Here is a 24,924-nt window from a genome sequence, read left to right as displayed (position 1 = left end):
ACAGGAATATTTTAGGGGGGTTTCGCAGCTTCTGACAACAGTGACAGAGGCGGTTAAGAGACACCAACAAAAAGCATCTGCTAATCAGAAGAGGCATTATGATTTTCAAGGACCAGTCAGCAGGAGTGATCAGCCATCAGAGCTGACAGGAGTGGTGTGAGGCAGTGACATCACCAATAACACCAGGACCAGCCAGGGAGAGAGACCAGCCTCCAGCAACCGAAAAGGGCCAAGGTAGTGACACCGCCATAGTTCCAGCAGCAAGAGTGCCAGCAGGGTGAGAGGTGTCCTTGCCACAGAGGACAAGGCCACACTGGTCTGGGACCAGTTGACAGACTGGTCGGGAAGGGTTATGGGATGTGATGTGGTGGAGGTTGTTTGCGGGTGTTCATGTTTCTGCAACTAGGGAAGAACGCCAACAGGCTGTGGCTGGGAGCGAAGATAGTTGGGCAGTTTAGACTACATGATATTTATGAAGTTTAAACATTTTATGAAAAGGGCTGTTACTTGAAATAAAACTTTTTATTTAAAATATAGATGAAAATATGAATCATTTGAAGTATTTCAAATTCAAGATTCAAATAAAACATTGAAGAACAGACTTTCATACAAAATCGAAAACAAAGTCAATGACTGACAGCTGCAACGTAACATTTACAGTGTTTTTTTTTTTTTTTTATTATTTGACGGTTATCCAGAATTTTCGGTCTCATTTGACGAATCTGCTGCCGTGTGACGAATCTGCTTCTGTTTACATCTGCAGGAAAACCAAGTAAAACACTAACAAGTGCACGCGCGAGTCACCCTGCTGACGTAAATGATCCGATTTTGGAGTTTTAATGATTTGGTAAGTAATTTTATTCCACATAAATGTAATAAAATGTAGAAACGCGTGTTATTTGGACTGTTTAAAGTGGCGGTCTGGTGAGGGAGGAGCGGGCTGATTTAAACTCGCTCTACACACAGACTCGGGTCAGACTTCAAAATGTTCTTTTGACACTTTATTGTTTTTTAAAAAGCTTAAATGTAAGTAGTTTGTGTCCAGCGGGCTGGTGAACGGGTTTAATAGCAACAGATACAGATACAGTTATGCTAAAGTAGTTTCACGTTAGCAGCTAAATGCTCATTCAGACTGATGTCTGGGATCATTCACACTTTTAATGTGGAGACTTTTTCTTCACTGTTCTTTATCCAACACATTTCCAACATCACCAATCACATTTAAACCAGAAAACACTCTGCTGTGATTGTCTGTAAAAGACTGCAGCAGCTCACATGAGCTACAAGCCTTTTTATGTGAATAGAGAGAAGCTGGAGTTGGTTGTGCTCGCTGTAAAATTAGCTGCAACTGAGGAATCTCCTGGGAATCATTTATAAAGGTGACTGTGTCTTTATGTAATATCAGAAATCTGATTTGTCTATTTATGTGTATTTTATAGGAATACTGTTAGGCATACTATGTCCTGCATAAAATAATTCTAGAATCATTATTGGTCATAAGATCATTGTTGAAAGAACCTTCTGCTTCATTCCAAGGTCCCAAGATGGATCGCAGTCTGTCTCTGTTACCTGCTGATCTGAGGAGTGTAGACCAGAGCAGCACACGTGTTAAACCAGAAATATCACCAGATACCATCACATCTCTGAACTGCAGTAAAATACTGGAACCAACAGGAATTGTTGTGAAGAAAGAGTCAGATGATGAAGATTATTCAGGTGAGTGGAGTTCTGTTCATATAAAGAACTGTATTGACTGTGTTGCTGTGGATAAGCACATCAGATATTTTACTATCAGTAAACCATGAATAACTAGGGAGACCCACAGAAGTTCCACACTAACTACAAATGTGGCAGACATAACCATTAGCAGTAATGATGCTCTAGCAGAGGAACTGAACAAAATTATATTATGCTTCTGCACAGTGGTGGCTTAGTTGGAAAGAAAGTGGACTCATAACTAGGACTGAAACGATTATTCGAATGATTTGATTACAAAAAATTATAGAGGAAAATTCTTTGCCTCAAGGCTTCGAGGACATATAGGACCTATGATTTGAAGTCTTTTTTTCATATACATCATGAATGTTTCACAGAAAGATTGATTAAATGGCTTAGTTCTGGAGCCAGTAACCCAAAGGTTTTAAGCTTTGATCTAATAAAACTATTGAGTTTGAATAAAAAAACTTTTTTTGTGAGTAATAACGCCCAATTGCTTGCTCATTTTTAGAGGATTTTCATGTTGCATGACACACTATTGATAGAGTTGTTTAAAAACTCAAAAATTGGACTTACACGATTAATCGATGGAAAAAATCGACAAAATACAGCCCTACTCATAACCAAAAGGTTTGGGTTCAAATCCACTCCCTGGGCGCCTTTCATGGCTGCCCACTGCTCACTAAGGGTGATGCAGGGTACACATTTTGTTGTGTCATCGTATGCTGTGTTTATAATACAATGTCAAAGTCAAAGTCAGCTTTATTGTCAATTAGGCCACATGTACAGGATGTGCAGAGAATTGAAATTACGCTACTCTCAGACCCATGGTGCATACAAGTAACATTAAATACAAAACAGTAACATTGAATACAAAGGTATAAATACATTTTTAAAAAACACAATATACAAATAAGGGCACATGGTGGAGAGTGCAAAACCATGTAGTGCAACAGAGGTAAGTTTAAAGTGACAAGTGAGGTAGTTGGCAGACCAAAGCTGCACAGAGTGACTGGTGCATGGTCAGTTTGTGTGTGTTAGGGTTCAGAAAGTTTGTGGAGCAGAAGAGGGGAGTGGGGGCAGAGCCGGGAGGGGGTTGAGTTTCCTGACAGCCTGATGGGTGAAGCTGTCCTTCAGTCTGCTGGTCCTGGCCTGGAGACTCCGCAGTCTCCTCCCTGATGGCAGCAGGCTGAAGAAGGTTTGCATTGGGTGGGTGGGATCAGCTGCTATGCCGAGGGCTTTCTTGGTGAGGCGTGTGCTGTAGATGTCTTGGAGGGAGGGGGAGGGACACCGATGAATGTGCATAATAATGTGTGTGTATAATGTGCAATGCTGCTTTAGCCATTACTACATAATTATTTTAGTGTTTTTTTTTTTTTTATTTATACTCATAAATGTATGTCTGTCTCTCGGTCTCTCTGTGCACTTGTATGTCTTCTACATACTTTGTATGTACATTGTATGTCTTTCCCTTTGTGCCGTTGTAGCATATGCAATTTTCTTTCAGGATTAATAAAGTTTTCTAATTCTGATCACAATTACAAAAACAATAAATTTATCTTTCAATATCCGCTTTATTTCTCACTAATTGTGCCCAAAGCCCCTGTTTAAATTATCATGTAATTTGATTAATCAGGTTCAAACATGTGTTGGTGGCATTAAATTGTTTTTTTTTTTTACAGATCAGGAAATCAAATTAACTGATCAACGGTGTAAAGAGGAAACTGAAGAAAAGTTCAACATGTATGACAACAATTTAAGAGAAGTGAAGATCCTTGAAACACAGCAGATAAACTATTCTAAAGACAAGCCTAATCAGTGTGAAGAGTGTGGGAAGAGTTTTGCAAAAGTATCACAACTTATAAGACACCAGATGATACATACTGGAGAGAAGCCTTACCAGTGTATACAATGTGGGAAGAGATTTGCACTAGCATCACACCTTATAATACACAAGAGGACACATACTGGAGAGAAACCCTACCAGTGTGTACAGTGTGGGAAGAATTTTACACAAACATCACACCTTCAATCACACAAGAGGACACATACTCAAGAGAAGCCCTACCAGTGTGTACAATGTGGAAAGAAGTTTACACAACCATCTAACTTTAAATCACACCAGAGGACACATACTGGAGAGAAGCCCTACCAGTGTGTTCAATGTGGGAGGAGTTTTACACGAGCAGGAACCCTTAAAACACACAAGAGGTTACATACTGGAGAGATGCCCTACCAGTGTGTGCAGTGTGGGAGGAGTTTTACACGAGCAGGAACCCTTAAAACACACCAGAGGACACATACTGGAGAGATGCCCTACCATTGCGTACAATGTGGGAAGAGATTTGCGCGAGCATCAAGCCTTAAAAAACACAAGAGGACACATACTGCAAACCAGTGCACTGTTTGCTCTAAAGGCTTTAGAACATCAGGTCAACTCAAATATCATCAACGCTTTCATACTGAAGAAAAGGCCGACAAGCGTACAGAGATGAAATCAGATATCATCACACCTATGAATTGGGTTGAAACAGTGGAAGTAACAGTGAAGGATGAGAAGCAGGACTTGGATGATGCGAATTGTTCAGGTAGGGCTGTGCGATATGGCATTAATTTCATATTTATATATTATATATATTTTGCGATGGTATATATTCCGGTATTTAATTTGATCAGTAAATTTAAATGTTTCTGACACGGAAACAGCACACAGTGACAGGTGGATTACTGAAAGATTGAACGCTTATTTCATTTGATTTATTTGGTCTGCAGAATTTTTAAGACCTTTAAACTCTAGAATTAAGGATTGTTAGTCATGTTAATGGTCTTTAAATTTGAAGTTTAGGATTTTTTTTTTTAATAATCTGTGGAAATCTTGTTGTGCACCCTGTGCTTTTCCCCCAATACTAATGCCTTGTGCTGCAAGTAGGCGTGTGTTTCACGTAGGTGATGTGACTTTCATGAATTTCTAAAAATACACGTTTCCTATCCACAAACACACATTTCCCCCAGACTGTGTAATAGTGTGATGGAGCATTTTATACATTCCGAAATATTATTCAGGAAAGGTCCTCCGTATACAGCCCTCATGTTCCCCAGTTCAGGTTTTGATTGAGGCCTGGTTCACATGGACATCTGAACCAGCAGTTTTTCTGGTGTCAGGTACATGCTGTGATATGATTGTTTACCATCTCAAGTGTCCACACTGGCGTTCAGCACCAGTGTACCATTAGTGAAAGTGATTAGTTGTCACATGTGACACAGCACAGCACCCAGTGCGCACAGTGAAATGTGGTCTCTGCATTTAACCCATCCCTTGAGGGAGCAGTGGGCAGCCATGACAGGCTCCCGGGGAGCAGTGTGTGGGGACGGTGCTTTGCTCAGTGGCACCTTGGCAGATCGGGATTTGAACCAGCAACCTTGGTTGGTGTGTGAACAGCTGCGTGTTCGGATGCTGTCAAATGAACGCTGCATGCAACGTTTTTTGGGCTGCAATTTCTGATTAATGTTAAAGTTTTTCGCATGTTTTAAATAAATGTATTAAATGTTTTTGGATGAAATGTTAATATGATTCACAAATCTTGCCCACCATCGTCAGGTGATTGTGACCGTATTTATTATTGCCGGCTTATTACTTTTCACAGTGGATTTATCTAAACACCACACCTCAGTTTTTACTCTTTTACACCCACCCTGTACAACAGCGCTGCTTTCTTAAAGCACCCCACACATTTTAAAAGTTGTACGCATGATGTCACAATGACAGCCCAGGTGGGAATATGGAGTCGGGCGACGGTGAACTTTTAAGTGAAAAATGCAACAACAAATACCTAAAACCCTAAAATGTGCCATATACACACATGGACAAAATTGTTGGTACCCTTCAGTCAATGAAAGAAAAACTCAAAATGGTCACAAAAATAACTTGAATCTGACAAAAGTAATAATAAATAAAAATTCTATGAAATGTAACCAATGAAAGTCAGCTTTTTATTAAGCTGTAGTATTGCAATAACATTAGCAGTGATGTAAAGATTTTGTAATAATAATTTATTTTTTGATAGACAAGCAGGTGCCATTTATCATATCATGATGTTGATTTCAGTAATCATCACAGTAGGACTTTAATTTTTCTCTCCTGAATCGAAAAAAAAAAAAAAAAAACATAAAAATATTACAGTTGCTACTATAGGTAATAACATTGACAAGACTGAAAAATAACAAATATTTGGAGAGGAAATTTAATATATCAGACAATAATATATTACTTAAGACGAAATACAATTATTATTGTATGTTTTTGAAGAGCATCTGGCTCTCACAGTGTCTGCTGAGAAAATCTCCCTGGCCTTAGAGAAATGTAGTCGACAACCCTGATGAAGTGTCTTAAATGTGATTACTGTGAACTTAAAAAGTCTTAAATTTGTCTTCCTTAAACCATTAGTGTTTATTTATTCCTGTGTTTTTATGGGTTGGTTGGTGAAAATAAGCATATAATTTGGCACCTGTAGTCAAAGGTTATTTCAAATTATCTGATACATTTCAGCAATTGTGTTAATATTTAATTTTACTACTGCGAACATGGTGTCTTATGTTTCCACACAGTGGTGTCATAGTAGGTAAGGAAGCGGACTAGTAACTGAAGGGTTTGCAAGTTCAAATCCCGAACCGACAAGGTTCCACTGCGGTCCCACTGATCAAGGTTATGTCACCACACACTGCTCCCCGGGCACCTTTCATGGCTGTCCACTGCTCACTAAGGGTGTAGATTCAATGCAGATGACACACAGCACAGCACACGGTAACATAACAAAATGTATCACAATGACAAAAACAATCAGTTTCACTTTCAATATCCACTTTATTTTTCACTGATTGTGTAGAAAACCCCTCCTTAAAATGTCATATCATTTCATTAATCAGGTTCAAACATGTCTTTAATGACTTTAATTTTTTTTACAGACTGGGACAGCAAAATTTCTGATCAAAGGTGTAAAGAGGAAACAGAAGAAAAGTATGACAACAGTTTAAAAGAAGTGAAGATCTTTGAAACAGGACAGAGAAACTTTTATAAAGAGAAGCCTTACCAGTGTGAAGAGTGTGGGAAGAGTTTTACAACGGTGTCACAACTTATAAGACACCAGATGACACATACTGGAGAGAAGCCTTACAGTTGTGTACAATGTGGGAAAAATTTTGCACGAGCATCAAACCTTAAAACCCACAAGAGGACACATACTGGAGAGAAGCCCTACCATTGTGTACAATGTGGGAAGAGTTTTTCATGTGCCTTATACCTTAAAACACACAAGAGGATACATACTGGAGAGAAGCCCTACCAGTGTGTACAATGTGGGAAGAGCTTTTCACGAGCATCAAACCTTATTACACACAAGAGAAGACATTCTGGAGAGAAGCCGTACCAGTGTGTACAATGTGGGAGGAGGTTTGTATGTGCATCATACCTTAAATCACACAAGAGGACACATTCTGGAGAGAAGCCCTACCAGTGTCTACAATGTGGGAGGAGGTTTGCCCAAGCATCAAACCTTAAAACGCACAAGAGGACACATACTGCAAATATGTACCAGTGCGCTATTTGCTCTAAAAGGCTTAAAACATTGGATCAACTCACAAATCATCAGCATTTACATACTGAAGAAAAGGTTTACAAATGTACAGAGAGAATTGAATTGAAGAAATCAGATATCATCACACATGTGAATTGGGTTGAATCAGTGGAAGTAACAGTGAATGATGAGAAGAAGAACCTGGATGATGTGATTCATTCAGGTGAGTTTAATTTTACATGTTAATCTCTGGGCCTTTTTTGAATGCACATACCCACCATCAAACAGAGAATATCTCTGCAACTGCTTTGTTTATTGGTTTAATTTTTTTTATAACTCATAACACTCCTGAAATTACTTCAGAGTGTTATAATCAGCATATATGTCTACAGAGAAAGTGAAAAAGAAAAAGTTAACTTTGGCCATCTGAGAGAGGCTATAGAAATAATATTCCTCAAGTAATCCATAGTACTATACCCTAAAAATAAACCTGCATCAAACATATCGCTATAAAAGTTTTCTACTTACTTCTACCCCATTCAAATAAATAAACTGAACAAGGACAATATTTATTGTTTACAAATTAGCAAAATAATATAATACTAAAATAAAAAATATAACAGTCAGTCCTTGACAGAGAGGTGGGGGTAGAAATTATATGAAAAGTAAAATGTATTCATTCAATAGTTAACAATTTCAATTATTTATCTAATTTGAAGACAAAATACTGTATACTTAGGAATTCAACAAAGAATGTCTATATATATATATATATGTTAGAGTTGTACGCCGTTCCAACACTTATAAACCAGAGAAGAATGACACGAAGAAGTTGAGTTCTTTTACTTGCAAGGAGAGCGATCAGAGACGACCAATACAGCAGCCTCCAAAAAGCTCTGCCGTCTCTTCCGCTTCCTCTCTTTTTATTCAATAATAGGGCGGTACATTCATCACAGGATCACACCAAATAAGCTTATAATTTGCATGTAGGGTTGTCTCTTTAGTAGACACTCCATCGCCAAGGTCTTCTTGTTTTTCTTGCTTCTCCGCGGCTGCAGGCCTCCTCTTATCTGGTCGCGGTCATTCTGTTCTGCAAACAGCCTTTAGCCCACCAGTAAAAGGATTAATATAGTTTAATGCATGCGAGATATATATATATGTCAAAAGGATTAATAGAGTTTAATACATGTGGGATATATATGTCAAAAAGGTAGTAAAGGTTAGTAGCATGATAACTTATATACATTTTCCAACATTTCCCCCCTGTTTATCATGAAACAAACCTTGTTCTAATTTTTTTTTCTCTTAATAATAACAACAATAATAATAGAATAAAGAACAATAAAAAAATAGGACTTTTTTTTTTTTTTTTTCTTAATAATAATAATAATAGAAAAAATCGTGAATAAAGAACAATAAAAAAATAGGACTTTTTTTTTTTTTTTTTTTTCTTAATAATAACAACAATAATAATAGAATAAAGAACAAAAAAATAATAGGACTTTTTTTTTTTTTTTTTTTTCTTAATAATAACAACAATAATAAAAATAATAAAGAACAATAAAAACAATAGGACTTTTTTTTTTTTTTTTTTTTTTTTCTTAATAATAACATCAATAATAAAAATAATAGAAAAATCGTGTATATCACACAGAGTGACAATGCCGTTCTGGACCACATAGGGACTGTAGTACGGTGCTGAGAACAGGCCACAGGACGCACAGAATCGAAACCACAATGCAACCAACCAAGCATTTAAGAGAACAAAAACGTGGTGTCTCTGTTCAGGAGAGGACAGAATAAACGCTACCCTGCCGATTCAAAACGCTGCTTTTTTTTTTTTTTTTTTTTTTTTTTTTTCTTCTCTGAATCAGCAGATTCAAGTTTGCTGAGCGATCCATATTCTACCATCCTATCACCATAAGTCACCATATTTCTGAACGTCGTTTCCAGCCTTATGCAAACAGCACCTTGCCTGATGAATACAGGAAGTTCAGAATTAAAACAACAAAAAGTCTGATAAATTCAGGAAATACAGAATTAAAACATCAAAAAATACATTTAAAACATAATTAGTCAAGCATATGTCCCCCAATATTTACTTTACTTTACTTTACTTTATTTGGCAGACGCTTTTATCCAAAGCGACTTACAATGGGAAGACACCAGCAATTCTCGTTCGATTTCTATAGAATATCAAGTATACAAACTAAGAGCCCTGATAAGGCTTAGACTTGTCATTGAAGAACATGCTCGGAGAGTGTTGGGTGCTAGACTAAGAAAAATTATAATGTATTTATACATTTTGTATTTGTTTGTTAAATGTGTATGCATGTGTATGTGTTAAATTTGTCTGTAATATTTTTGGAATAAGAGGGTTTTCACCTTCTTCTTAAAAGTGGTGATAGTCTCGGCTAGTCGTGTGGAGGAGGGTAGGTTGTTCCACCAGCCAGGGACAACAACGGAGAACAGACATGATTGGAATCGGAGACCCCGTGAAGAAGGAATTTTTAGTCTCCTTTCGTTTGCCGATCTGAGAGAGCGTGTAGGAGTGTATCTAGGTAGTAGTGTGTTGATGTAGGAGGGCGCAGTTCCATTTACAGCCCTGTAGGCAAGCATCAAGGATTTGAACTCAATGCGAGCAGCTACCGGGAGCCAGTGGAGGGAGGTAAGGAGAGGTGTAACATGGGTGTATTTTGGCTGATTGAAGATGAGGCGGGCTGCCATATTTTGGACCATCTGGAGTGGTTTTATGGTGACTGCAGAGGCTCCAGCCAGGAGAGAGTTACAGTAGTCGAGTTTGGAGATGACCATTGCCTGGACGAGGAGCTGCGTAGCCTGTTGTGAGAGAAAAGGCCGAATCTTGCGAATGTTGTAGAGAGTGAACCTGCAGGATCTGGAGATCGCAGCAACATGATGGTTCAAACTCAGTTTGTTATCTATCCAAACCCCAAGGCTTTTTGCAGATGCCGTGGGTGTTAACAATAGCGATCCAATTTGAATTGAAAGGTTTTGCTGAGGAGAATTGTTGCCCGGAAAGATCAGAATCTCGATTTTGGATAGGTTGAGTTGGAGGTGTCGCTCAGACATCCATGCCGATATGTCTGAGAGGCAGGCCGAAATTTTTGTTGCTATAGTAGCATCTTCTGGTGGGAATGACAGATAGAGCTGGGTGTCCCCCCTGTTTATCATGTATTGAACTTTTTTTTTTTTTTTTTCTATAGTACTTCCCTAATAACTTCTTCCGGTAGGATTTTCGACTATTAGTTCATAAACCGAGCAATACATTTACACTCAAAGGGATGTCGCTTCAATTCTCGAAGATAGATTCTTGGAACAGTTGGCTCAACTGTAAGTCACTGGGCTCCATGGACATCTCAAAGCCCTCATCGTGGATTTTATTTTCCAAGAGCGGGTATAACTGTGTGGGATCAACCTCCCTGGGTGATAAGGCCGTAGTGATGAGACGGTTCACAAGACTGCGCAGACAAGGAATACAACAACATCCACACAATGTCAGAATTGCTGCAAATACAGCCACAGATGTTAATACAGATTGAACTAGGGCTTTGTATTTCCCGAATACGTTCATCCAGGAATCCCACATCGTAGTTTCCACCCCCGAATGCTCCTTCATCTTCCGGTTGAGGGTGCGCAGGCCATCAATGGCCAATGTCAGACTGCCTCCTGCAGCTGTGTTGTTTGGTATGAACGAGCAGCATTGCTCTCCAAACACGGCGCAAAACCCCATTTTTCTCAGCCAAGAGCATATCAAGCGCTATTCTGTTCTGAAAAGCCATTAGGGAAGTGGCGGATAATTGCCCATGCACGGCCTCAAAACCGTCTTGTGTCCAATTTCCTAATTTCTGAACATTGTAATGGATGTAGTTGATCCTGTCTACGTTCTTATTAATCGTACACCACCAATACAAGGTTGATTCGAATCCCGCTGCTATTTGATTTGCTATTTTATATTCGTCAGGCACCCCCCTGGGAACCCCAATTGCATCTATGTAAGTTGGATCTGTTAGCTTCTCCCAGGGCGGGATTGACCGCTTCGTCTGGTGCCAGTCTGCAGGCACCAGGCTGTCTATTTTGAATAATAGGTTACTTATTGTTGTTGGATATATGGACACTGGTAATAAAAGGGTTACTAAGACACACAACCCGGTGGTGTTTGTGGGCAATCGATCAAACAACCTGATCCCAAACTTGATCCCAACTTCTGCAACGACAATCTGGTTGAGTTATAACCGCTGGTTTTACCTGTAATAATGGTCATGGCCCCATACAAAGCACGCAATCTTGTTGAGTGACATTAGCTGCTTGCTCCACTTAAAGAAGCCAATTGTTGTTTTTACCACATCAAGCATGTATCAATTATGTTTTTTTTTTTCATAAAAAATTTGTAAATAATAACAATTAAATTAACAGTTGTCGATAAGGTAACATCCAAATTGCATCAAAAACCCGCGTAGAAACACATCCTCAGTCATGCTGAAAATCCAAGACTACTATAGCAGTAACATCCAACATCCGTTACGCACCCGATTCGTCTTTACACAAAAATTTGCCCCTCCCAAAAATAAATAAACAAAAGAATGCATGAAAAATCAGCTACAGGACATAGTGAAGGAGAACAGAGGTCATACGGCCACAATTTTGGAGGCCTAATGTGGGTGGGGAGTCTGTTCAAAGCTAAGAGGGCCTGCTCTGCATCAGGGTTCCACAGCACCTGAGAAGACATCGATTTATAATGAGTGAGGGCAGTTAAAGGCTCGCTGAACCTCGGAAGAAATACTCTATGGTAGGAACAAAAGGCAATAAATAACAACAACTGTTTTACAGTAATGGATGTGAGGAGTTTGGATGACAGGTCCATGTCATTTTCCACTAATAATGTGACCCAGAAATATAACGGAAATGTAACAGCAAAAATGCAACTGAAATCCAAACCAAAACTGAGACAATAACCCTATTGCTGTAAATAACAATAATAATAATTATTCTCTAAATGCTCTCGGTCTGGGTTCAAGGAAACAAAAAGTGCACAGCGCAAGTTATAACCAGAATAATGTAGTCATCCCAATGCTACCATTTAAATAAAAAACAATACAGCATCATATCGGTCATTGGCTGGGGCAACACAATGAAATGAAATAAAATCCACAGTACAATATAAATGTGAAGCCTTTTTTTTTTTTTTTTTTTTTTTTTCCAGTCTTCCACTGTGCTTCTTTTACATGGCTGCACTAGAATCAACAATGAGAAAAGAAAAAATTCACTTGTCAGAGGGATGCGTATCAGTGTGTTATGTCTTCGTATTCAGCGTGAGTGTCAGTGTAGGTCAGTGTAGGTGTGATGGACCTTATTCAAAGACACAGTAACAGAGGCAAACAGTGCAGCCGTTGGGAAATCTCCCTTCTTAAATAAAATAAAACAACACAAAACCCAGAAAAAAATAACCCAAAGTGTACATACAACAGTACAATATTCATTTAAAATTGCACAGTTTAGATGTAATGTATATATTTTCCCCAGCTTTTCACAAACTTAATTTTAAAACTCTCAGAAAGAAAAGAAAACAAACAAACAAAATACACAAAATGTAAATTCAAAAAATTTCCCATATTCCCTTTAAATCTGAATAAGGTGGAGACCTGTTGTAAATCGCTGTTCTGATGCCCAGACGGTAAAATCTATTGCTAAGAGTTCCAAAACAAAACGAGAGAGAGAGATAGATAGGCCCCACACACACACACACACACATACCAGAGAGATAAGGTCTGCCAATGCGTGTAGACGCACATACCCACACACACACACACACACCCACACACAGAGGCTGGAGTGTCTCATCAGAACTCCTGTCCTGCACTTGTATTTTCCTGTAGATGTAACCATTCCCCTATTCTGCCAGTACTGAGCAAATGTATATTGGCTATCAGTATATATAGTAACATCTTTCCCTTTCATTAATTTACAAGCCTCAGTTAGAGCAATTATTTTGGTTGCTTGCGCTGAAAAAGTCGATGGTAAGTTGTCAGCTTTAATCACTGCTGTCACCATGGCGTAGCCCGTTTATGTTTTTTCCAAATAATTTTTCTTTGAAGAGCCATCGATGAATATTACCTCACCCTGAGGCAAGGTTGGTCACTTAAATCTAATCTAGATTTAGCTGTGTGTTCGTGTTATTCTCCGTCATCGGGTAAAGGTAACAATGTGGCTGGGTTAAATGTGGTGCATCGTTTGATAGTGAGATGTGGCTGTGACAGCAACGTGGCCATGCAGGAGAGGTGCCTTGCAGGTGATAAAAAGATCATATTGGTTTGCAGTAGTAAAGCAGCCACTGCATGTGGGACCTTAAGGGTCAATGGGTGGAATAAAACTATTCCGGCACTTGCTTCTACTGCCATGGATGCCGCTATCACCGCCCTCACACAGTGTGGTAATGCGCGGGCTACATTATCTAATTTAGATGAAAAATAAGCTATCGGTCTCAGTTTGTCTCCATGTTGTCGGCCTAGGACAGAAGTCATATATTTGTCTTTGCAGTCCACCATTTGTATAAACTGTTTACTATAATTTGGCAAGGCTAGAGCTAAATTGGAGGTCAGCGCCTGTTTAATATCACAAAAGCTTTTTCTGCTTCTGACGTCCAATTTAGCGGTGATGTCATTTTCAGGTCTTCAGTGTAAATTAAAGCCGTGAGTGGGGAAGTAATCTCAGCGTAATTTGGTACCCAACTTCTACAATAATTAGTTAATCCTAAGAATGACATCATTTGTTTTTTATTAATTGGTTTTGGCGCCTGTAGGACCGCTGTTTTCCGTTCTTCTAGAATAGTTCTGCCGCCTGCACTGAGGTGGTGACCCAGGTATTTGACTTGTGGATTCCACAATTGCAATTTGTTTTTACTAACTTTGTGCCCCTCTATAGCTAGGTGATTTAAGAGGGCCACAGTGTCAATTTTACATGCTTCCAGACTCGGAGAAGCCACTAATATATCATCAACGTAAAGTAGAATCTGACTTCCCCCCGGTGGTTGAAATTTGGACATGCTGGCATGCATGGCTTGGGAATATATAGTAGGGCTTTCGCAATAGCCCTGGGGAAGCCTAGTATAGGTGTATCGTTTCCCCTTAAATGTAAAAGCGAACCAAAATTGGCTGTCTGGGTCTATGGGAATGGAGAAAAAGGCATTGCTAATGTCGACCACAGTAAATATTCGCGCATCTGGTCTTAAGGAATTTAGTAATGTGTGTGGGTCAGGCACACACGGAGCTCGCTGTACTACTGCAGCATTTACTGCCTGCAGATCCTGCACCATTCTCCATCCCACCGAGGGAGCTTGCTTTTTTACCGGGAATATAGGTGTATTGCAGGGGGAATAATCTCTCTCTATAATAACCCCTGCTTGCTGTAAGTCACGTATCACTGGTGTTTTGCCTTTTAGGGTGTCAGGTTTAAGCGGATATTGCCTTATGCAAGGCCGATATTCTGTTTTGGGTCTGACTTGTACCGGCAAAATTCCTTTTATCAGTCCTACATCAGACGGTCCTTGTGACCACAATGATTGAGGGATTTGTGCTAGTTCTGATTCATCTTCTTCAGTGAGCAGAAAATGTCACTGGTTTCTGGAGTACTCCAGTCTTGGTCTGTATTGTCCAATACAGCCATTTCCAAATTATGCTCTAATTTGTCCCACATGTCTGCCCAAATCCGTTGCGCTGTCACCTTCTTGAACTATGGTGCCCAACGACTTCCAACTCCTCTCTCTGTTTTTATACAGTGAGATGTGCGGTGGATACCAACCCGGAGCATTGCTAGGTAAAGCGACCCCCGCCACCACGTTACCTTGCCCGTCCGAGTAAACATAAAGAATGACTATGGTTGTTGTGAGTCGTGACAATTTCTTTTCGTATATTGGATCAGGTCAAGGAGAGTTTTTATACCACATGGTGACATGTAGTTCGTCAGAGGGCATGAGCTCCACACCTGTTACGGAGTGGAGACGAGTGCCAAACCTAATTTAAGTAAGCCGTCTCTTCCCAGCAAATTAACAGGGCATTCTGGGATAAAAAGGATGGACACGTTTTACATGATGTTCCTTTGGGGTCTCTCACCCAAACTGGTTTAGAAGCAGTGACTATTGTTGTACCCCCATTTGCTGATCTCCCTACTACTCCCTACTAATTCTTCTCCTCCAGTCATGCCATGTTATCTCCCGGCCCTGCTAGACAGTCTCTGGCTATGTGCCCAGCCTTCCCACAGGACCAGCAGCCTGCTCTCCATTGGCCCTGTGTGTTCTTCTTCTTCCCCTGCGTCCTCCCTGTCTCTCTCTATCTCTGCCTACATGGTAAAATGTGTCTGTATCCCGCATAGTGTTTTCCCAAAAGGTGTCAATTTTTTTATAGGTTTGTCTTTTCCTTTTAGTTCTTTTCAGTTTGTCTATGTGCATGGCGTGGATATGCCATATCTCATATCCAGATACAGGGGAGGAGCTGCAGGCACAGAGGGAAGCGCTGGTGGCTGCACTAGCGGACCCCATTGCCTCCTCCTCCCCTACTCCTTCCTCGTCAGCCCTACGCACCCCTTCCCTCTGACTTCCCCTACTTCCAGTTTCTTCATGGTCTTCTTTGCGGAGAAACAGAATAGTTTTCTCCACTTCCATCACTTTAACTGCCTGATCCTCTCTCTCCCTTTCCTCCTCACGTGCTGCATTCTCTCTAGTTTGTCTTATCTTTCTCTCCCCCTCTTCTCTCTTTCCTGCTATCTTTATCCACTGTATTAAAGCCTCAACCCCTTCTCGCTTCATTTGCTTCTCCTTATTTTTACATGTATGTTTTATGGCTCCCTGTAACTCAATTAGACGTTTTAATCTCAGTTGTCCATCAAACCCGTATTTTGTTATCCATTTATTTAACGGCTCGACGTAGGCTTTGTTAATCTGCTCTACATACCTCCAGTCTTTACATTTTAGTTCTTCTTTCGGTTCTGGTTTACTGGATCCCTTACCCATTTTGACCTAAATTTTGACCAGTGTGTTGTACCTGGGGTTATCCTAAAACACTGGTATTTGTTCACAGGACAGCGTATCAAAATTCCTCTCGTGGTGTATTTCACTTCTACCTCAAATCATTTGGGGTGGAAATACCTTGCCTCTGCGTCCACGAGGGGTCGCTGTTTCCTTCCCTGTGAGGTTTTGTATGGAGTGTCCGTCTAGTGACTTTCACCCCCACTCATCCACACACTCACACCCGCGCGCACTCTCATACACCTGTATGAGTTTTAAATCACTTATTTTACTATTGAACGTTCCTTTTCACTGACAGAGGAGTCCGTCCTCCCCGCGGATTTTAACCCTTTACGGGAGGGGTCCGCCCCCCCACGGAATTTAACTGTCTTTGTTACCTGCCAGAGTCTAGAATACCCAGGGTTTGTTTCCTTTAAGTAACCTCTTGTTACTCTTGTTACCTCTTGTAACCTCTTGTTACCTCTTGTAACCTCTTGTAACCTCTTGTTACCATTCATTCCATTTCTTTTAAACAGAAGTCAACTTACCCCCGTGCCTTCTCTCACTCGTAAGATTCCGTCAACCTCCAGATCCCAACTGACGGTCGGCCTCCCAGTCCCCAAAGGGGTCTGTCTCTGACCCCTACTAAGGAGTCAGCCTTGGCCAAGGATTTCCTGGTATCCGTCCCGTCCGCTGGAATCCTTTGGTGTCTTGGAATCCGGCTCGAAGGACCAATAAAATGGTAGAGTTGTACGCCGTTCCAACACTTATAAACCAGAGAAGAATGACACGAAGAAGTTGAGTTCTTTTACTTGCAAGGAGAGCGATCAGAGACGACCAGCAGCCTCCAAAAAGCTCTGCCGTCTCTTCCGCTTCCTCTCTTTTTATTCAATAATAGGGCGGTACATTCATCACAGGATCACACCAAATAAGCTTATAATTTGCATGTAGGGTTGTCTCTTTAGTAGACACTCCATCGCCAAGGTCTTCTTGTTTTTCTTGCTTCTCCGCGGCTGCAGGCCTCCTCTTATCTGGTCGCGGTCATTCTGTTCTGCAAACAGCCTTTAGCCCACCAGTAAAAGGATTAATATAGTTTAATGCATGCGAGATATATATATATGTCAAAAGGATTAATAGAGTTTAATACATGTGGGATATATATGTCAAAAAGGTAGTAAAGGTTAGTAGCATGATAACTTATATACATTTTCCAACAATATATATTAGAGGTGGGCATATATTAATTTTCTTAATCTAGATTTAATCTCACTGTAATCTTGGAATTAATCTAGATTAAAATGGCTCATTTGAATTCTGCCGAAGGCATTCAGAATATGTGTGCTACCCAAATAATGACTAAAAGTAAGTCTTTGAGAACGGGTTTCTCAAGGCAGGTGGCGCATTAGACCAGGGGCTCATCTCCTGTTTCCAAAATGCATCACAAACTGCTTGAGAAAGCTGTTCTACTATGATAATTGGTGATGAAAATAAATGATGTTCAATAAGATGTACTTGTGTTTACCAACTGTTTATTCAGTTAAATAGCTGCATCCATGTTACCACGTCACGTTTGATGTGGTAATTTCACAGTTCGAAGACTTGTTCTCGCCCCCTACTGTGCAATTCGGCTAGGTATACATCGGCGCTAAAATATCAAGGTGAACGTCATCATAGTTTAGCAGTTCTTCTTTTGCGTTGTGTAACTTTTTGATTTCGTTTCTTGAACTACAAATGATGAGCTGACACCCAAGAGATTTTCTGTGCAAAGTGTTTTCTGTACAAAAAGCAAGGTCGCGTCAGAACATCGCGTCTTTCTGCACCTCTCTACTCTCACAACTCACGCCATGTGTCCAAGAGAACTGAACATTAACATAAAGCATTCACAATTTTCAATACTGCATTCCTGTACAAAAAGCAAGGTCACGTCAGAACATCGCGTCACACATCGCGTCTTTCTGCACCTCTCTCTACAATATACAGTATTAAAAGAACATAAAAAAATATTCACAAAATAACACCCATGCAAAATATTCCTAGTATGTACATAAATTAAAATGAACAAAATAGTTTGCACACAAACCCCACGCACCTCTCACAGCTCACGCCATGTGTCCAAGAGACCTGAACTGGCACAAGAAAGGCACAAGAAAGAAGAAATCTATTTAGAAATCTAGTGTAACCATTTAACTCTGGTACAATAGCTTGCGTAGTATAGACCCAGCTCCCAACCCAACTTTGTGAATAGATTAACGGCAATATTTTTATTATCGCCCCATAAGAGTCTCACGTTAACACAGCACTTTAACGCCGATAACGGCCCACCACTAATATATATACACACACACACACAGTGCATCCCAGAAGTATCCAGTGTGTCACTTTTTCCACATTCTGTTCTTCTGCAGCCTTATTCCATTCCATGGATTAAATAAAAAAATTCCCCTATAATGACCATGTGAAAAAAAGTTTACTTGAGGTTGGCAAGTTATTAAAAATAAAAAACATTATAAATCACATGTAGATAAGTATTCACAGTCTTTGCCATGAAGCTCAAAATTAAGCTCAGGTGCATCTTGTTTCGCCCTGATCATCCTTGAGATTTTTCTGCAGCGTTATTGGAGGAAAAAAACAGTTGATTGGACATTATTTGGAAAAGCACACACCATCTATATAAGGTCCCACAGTTCATATCAGAGAACAAACAAAGCAAGAAGGAATTTTCTGTTGACCTCTGAGACAGGGTTGTCTCGAGGCACAAATCTGGGGAAGGTTACAGAAAATTGTCTGATACTTTGAAGGTCCCAGTGAGCACAGTGGCCTCCATCATCCTTAAGTGGAAGAAGTTTGAGGCCTCAAGTTCAAGTTCCTGTCCTTCACACTCACTCTACCTACAGGATCCACGACTATCCCACATCCATCCTTCATTCGACACTGTCTCACCTTCATCTGTATCTTCCTGCATCCTTTCGCATTTACCTACCTCTGATTCATTGTTCTTCTAACCACTAGAGACAGCCACTAACTCTTTCCTCAACCTTATTTCCCTTTCTATGGATCACCTATGTCCTCTATCTTCTAAACCTAAGAGGACTTCTCCCCCTGCACCCTGGCTCTCCAATACATTGCGCAGCAATCGAAAAGTACTTGAAGCAGTGGAGATATACAAGAAATCTCAACTTGACTCAGACCTACTGTATTACCAGAATGTTCTGCGCAAATTTTCCACTAACCTAAAGCTGGAAGCCTCTGCCCACCACCATCAAAAACTCCACAACATATTTTTATCTATACTCAACCCCCGACTCCCTCTTCCCCATCTTTCCTAACTGTTGATTTACATTTACAGCATTAATCAGATGCCCTTATCCAGAGCGACTTACAATCAGTAGTCCCCCCTGGAGCAACTTAGGGTTAAGTGTCTTGCTCAGGGACACAATGGTAGTAAGTGGGATTTGAACCTGGGTCTTCGGGTTCATAGGCAAATGTGTTACCCACTAGGCTATTACCACCCTATGATCTTGCCAACTTCTTCACAGGGAAGATTAAACAAATCTGCAAGACATTCTCCAACACAAATCCTGCTCTACCCTACAGGCAGTCCAACTACCTGTCCACTAGATCCAATCCCTTCCGCAATGCTCCAAATCATCTCTCCTGACCTCATCCCTTTCATTTCTTATATCATAAACAGCTCAATCACATCCAGCCATGTACCATCTGCCTTTAAAACAGCCAGGGTTCTTCCAATCCTAAAGAAACCCACCGCTGATCCTACTGATGTCATCAATTACCGTCCAGTTTCTCTCCTCTCATTTCTTTCTAAAAACCTTGAGCGCTGTGTTTACAATCAGCTATCACTTCATCTGTCACAGAACAACCTCCTGAATCCTAACCATTCTGGCTGTTTCTGAGAAGCTACATGTGGCCAGATCGGCAAAACTGTCATCTGTACTTATTCTCCTTGACCTCGCTGCAGCATTCGACACAGTAAACCACAAGACACTCTTGTTTATCCTGAAGAGGCTTGGAATTCGGGGCTCAGCATGGCAGTGGTTTGCTTCCTACCTTGATGAGCGCTCTTTCCCAGTGACTTGAAAATGATCCACCTCTTCCTAATGTAGACTCTCCACTGGTGTCCCTCAAGGCTCAGTACTAGGTCTTCTCCTTTTCTCTCTCTACACGAGATCACTTGGTGAGGTAATTTCCTCACATGGATTATCCTACCACTACTATGCGGATGACACGAAACTCATCAGACCTCCCTCAGTATCAGTCACCCAGATACTGGTTCAGTATTTTCTTTTTCATTTTCTCTGTAGACATATATGCTGATTGTAACACTCAGCATACTAATTTCAGGAGTGTTATGTAATTCTATGTACCTCAATTACAAAATATATTAACTTTATTCTAAACCCTGCTTAAAGTGTCATGTCATTTGATTAATCAGGTTCAAACATGTCTTTGGTTGCATTAAACTGTTTTGTTTTACAGATCAGGAAAGCAAATTCGCTGATCAAAGGTGTAAAGAGGAAACTGAAGAAAAGCTGCACCAGTTCAACAAGTATGACAGCAGTTTAAGTCAAGTTAAGATCCTTGAAACAGGACAGAGAAACTATTCTAAAGAGACACCTTACCAGTGTGAAGAGTGTGGGAAGAGTTTTACACGAGCATCAAACTTTAAATCACACAAGAGGATACATACTGGAGAGAAGCCCTACCAGTGTGAACAATGTGGGAAAAGTTTTACACAAGCATCAGACCTTAAAAAACACAAGAGGACACATACTGGAGAAAAACCATACCAGTGTATACAATGTGGGAAGACCTTTACACAAGCGTCAGACCTTAAATCACACAAGGTAACACATACTGTAGAGAAGCCCTACCAGTGTGTACAATGTGGGAAGAGTTTTAAACGTTTATCAAACCTTAAAAGACACAAAAAAGTACATACTGGAGAAAAGCCCTACCAGTGTGTACAATGTGGGAAGAGCTTTGCACAAGGATCAGACCTTAAAACACATAAGAGGACACATACTGGAGAGAAGCCCTACCAGTGTGTTCAATGTGGGAAGAGTTTTTCATGTGCGTCACATCTTAAAAAACACAAGAGGACACATACTGCAAACCAGTGTACTTTTTGCTTTAAAGGCTTTAGGACAATAAATCACCTCAAACATCATCAATGTTTATATACTGAAGAACAGGCCGACAGGTGTACAGAGAAGAAATTGAAGAAATCAGATATCATCACACCTGTGAATTTGGTTGAAACAGTGGATGATGAGAAGCAGGACTTGGATTGTGTGATTCATTCAGGTGAGTTAAACTACATTTAAGCATTTCAGAATTAGTGGGTGAATTTCTGTGAATAAAAATTTCACATTCACACATCCCCCCATGGAAAGGTCCTCTATATACAGCCGTCACATTTCCCAGTCCAGGTATTGATTTAGGTCTGAACCGGGCATTTTTCTGTTGTCAGGTGAGTCTAATCTGACTGTTTGTCTAGTCATTGGAGCAATTCAAAGCATCCATGCGGGTTTTCAGTGCCAGCGTTTGGTCAGCATTTGGATAGACGTTTAGACAGACGTTAAACAGCATCAGGCGAACACCAGTGAGTTACAAAGCACCACGCTGTTACAAAGCACAAAAAAAAACCTATGGTGTTCAGAAGGCTTTCACTTCCAGCATCCGTGTGGATGAGGCCTATTTTCTTATGTGCATTTTTAAAGTGGTGATATTTTTTGTGTGAAGTATTAGTGTTACTATTGTTGCTGCTACCAAGTATTAAGTTTAAAAAAACATTTTGCTATTTGTAATGCACTTTTTAGATCACATTTTACAAAGAAGTCATTATGAGGTGATGGGCTGTACTTTACTTGTACTTTACTTTAGTGGTAAGTAAAGTAACTGTAATTGTCATTATCTCTGTATCTTTGCCATAGATGTTGAACCAAAAATATCATCGGATTCCATAACATGTGGTGAAGCACTGGAAGCAACAGGAATTGATGTGAAGAAAGAGTTGGATGATGAAGAATATTCAGGTGATTGGAGCTCTGTTCATATAAAGAACTGTATTGACTGTGTTGCTGTGGATAAGTACATCAGATATTTTACTATCAGTAAACTATGAATAACTAGGGTTCCACACTAACTACAAATGTGTCAGACATAACCATGGCAGTAATAATGCTCTAGCAGAGGAACTGAACAATATTTTTCCCACTTTGAGGTAATGGATGCAACTACTGAGAAATTGTTGCCCACAGCCTCAGATGTTCCTGCAGATACTGTGCTGACCAGCTGGCTGAGGTGTTTCACTAAGAAAGGAGGAGTAGGACCAGTGTCCTTCCATAAAAATAATTACAAATATTCATGAAATCATAAACTTCCAATGGCATAAAATGGTGGCACCTGGTGCATTCAAAGTTAAAAAAATTTCTTTATTATTTTTATAATAAGTTTATTTTTTTTATTTCTGGGTTTCATGAGTTTGTCTTGACTTATTGTTCTTTTGTTTTACAATTCTGATTAGAGAACAAACAAATGTGGTATTAGCAGGTATACCCATAATATCATATATAGATAATCTAATAAATATATGGTACCGTCCCCACACTCTGCTCCCCGGGCACCTTTCATGGCTTCTCGCTGCTCACTATAGTGATTGGTTTAATGCAGAGAACACAGTTTGTTGTGTCACCATGTATTGTGCCTGCTGTGTACCACAATGAAATAAAGAAGGAGTTTTACTTTCAATATACACTTTATTTATCACTAATTGTCAAAAAAAACCTGCTTAAAATGTCATGTCATTTGATTAATCGGTTTCAAAAATGTCTGTTTGTTTTCACAGATCAGGAAATGAAATTCACTGAACAAAGATGTAAAGAGGAAACTGAAGAAAAGTTGCACCCGTTCAACATGTATGACAACAGTGTAAGACAAGTGAAGATCATTGAAACACGACAGAGAAACTATTCAAAAGAGAAGCCTTACCAGGGTGAAGAGTGTGGCAGGAGTTTTACACAAGCATTAGACTTGAAAACTCACAAGAGGACACATACTGCAAATCTTTTCTACCGCACGCTTTACTCGAAATACTTAACAACATTGGATCAACTGAAATATCATCAACCTGAACATACTGATGAAAAGCTCTACAAGTGTATAGCAGTTGTTGAACTGGAGAAATCAGATAGCGTCACACCTATACATTGTGGTAAAACACTGGAACCAACAAAAAATCATGTGAAGAAAGAGTTGGATGAAGAATATTCAGGTGAGTTGAGTACAAATGATTGTAGGGGTGTGTAGTGATCTGGTTAGGGAACCATGGTATGTGTATCTATGCTGTCATCATTCACAGCCTTTTTTAAAATTCAATTATAATATTTGTATCACTATAGACAAGACCGTTGGACCGGGAAAAAGGAGCGAGAAAAAGAGAGGTTAGGGAGAAAGTCTACACATAAAGGAGGGAGAGGGGAGGGAAAGAAAGAAAGAAGTTCTAGTGAAGCCATTCTTTTATTGATTTGGATATAGGTTTGGAGTCATTGTGATGCTGATAGGTGAAAAAGTGAACATATTCTGTGGGTTAGATTATTATTCGTTTGAACTGAAATGTATTAGAATTGCATACTCTTTGTACACATGTACAATGTTTTTTCTGCTCCAGATGAACGTATTTCTGAACACTGCAAAACAGACTCAAGAGCCTAGAGAAGTGAGCCTGTTGGGACTGTACGTTATCCAAACTGAGGAGATAAGACTGCAATGTCCAGTATCTGTCTTACTAATACAACATATCACCTGTCTATAAGGTCAATGTATATTTTGTCAAATGTTTGTTTCCAACAAGTATTGTGTCTGTTATATATGCTTATCAGTTGCAACTAGTTACAAATATCGTAAAAGCTGTATTTATTTATTTGTTTTTGGCATGAAGAGTTTTTGATTGTATTTATATTTATCATGGATTACTGGAATCTTGTCCGTGTCCTGATTTAGTGCTGCATGAGTGCGGAATATAAATGGCAACATGTACTGTAATGTACTGAAGCAGCACATGATTCCCTACCTTCAGAAAGTGGGAGACAGGGCAGTATTCCCACATGATAATGACCCAAACACGCCTCCAAGATGACCACTGCCTGGAACTGAGGATAAAGGTGCTGGACTGACCAAGCATGTCTTCTTTACCTGAATCCTATTGAGCATCTGGGGGTCAGCCTTGAACGACAGGATCGCAAGGTCTCTAACACAGTCATGGAGGAGTGGAAGAGGATTGAAATAATGGTACTTTGGGTACAATTTGGACATTTTCACTTTGCAATTATGAGTACATGGACTGAAGTGACAATATATTTCCACTCATTCTCTTAAAGTTTACCAACTGACTAAACTGAGACTGGCTGCTCAGTCTCAATTCAGTCTTGTTAACCGTTCCTGCTGTGTTCTGGACTGGAGGCGGAGACTGAGGGGACACATCCTGCTCCAGGGCTAAAGATGGCAGACTGGAACACAACATTTACAACAAATATATAACTCTGCCTCTAACTCCTGTTCTTCCATGGCAGGTGGTGAGGCAAATAAATATAATATGTATTGTTA

At 39.9% G+C, this 24,924-nt stretch overlaps 1 protein-coding gene across 1 annotated transcript in view; it reads left to right on the top strand.

Moving 5' to 3' along the window:
* Positions 1 to 24,924, top strand: part of LOC114785464 (zinc finger protein 493-like) — a 478,845-nt gene extending 453,921 nt beyond the window's left edge. The window contains exons 7-10 of the mRNA XM_028971742.1: positions 20,797 to 21,624; positions 22,254 to 22,355; positions 23,168 to 23,593; positions 23,990 to 24,924. Coding sequence (XP_028827575.1) covers positions 20,797 to 21,624; positions 22,254 to 22,355; positions 23,168 to 23,593; positions 23,990 to 24,033 — 1,400 coding nt within the window. The 3' untranslated portion in view covers positions 24,034 to 24,924. The remainder of the gene's footprint in view (positions 1 to 20,796; positions 21,625 to 22,253; positions 22,356 to 23,167; positions 23,594 to 23,989) is intronic.

The sequence above is a fragment of the Denticeps clupeoides genome, chromosome 3, assembly GCF_900700375.1.
Source record: "Denticeps clupeoides chromosome 3, fDenClu1.1, whole genome shotgun sequence".
Taxonomy (NCBI): Eukaryota; Metazoa; Chordata; class Actinopteri; order Clupeiformes; family Denticipitidae; genus Denticeps; species Denticeps clupeoides.
Note: the sequence above shows the minus strand (reverse complement) of the source record. Positions and strands in the feature narration are given on the sequence as shown.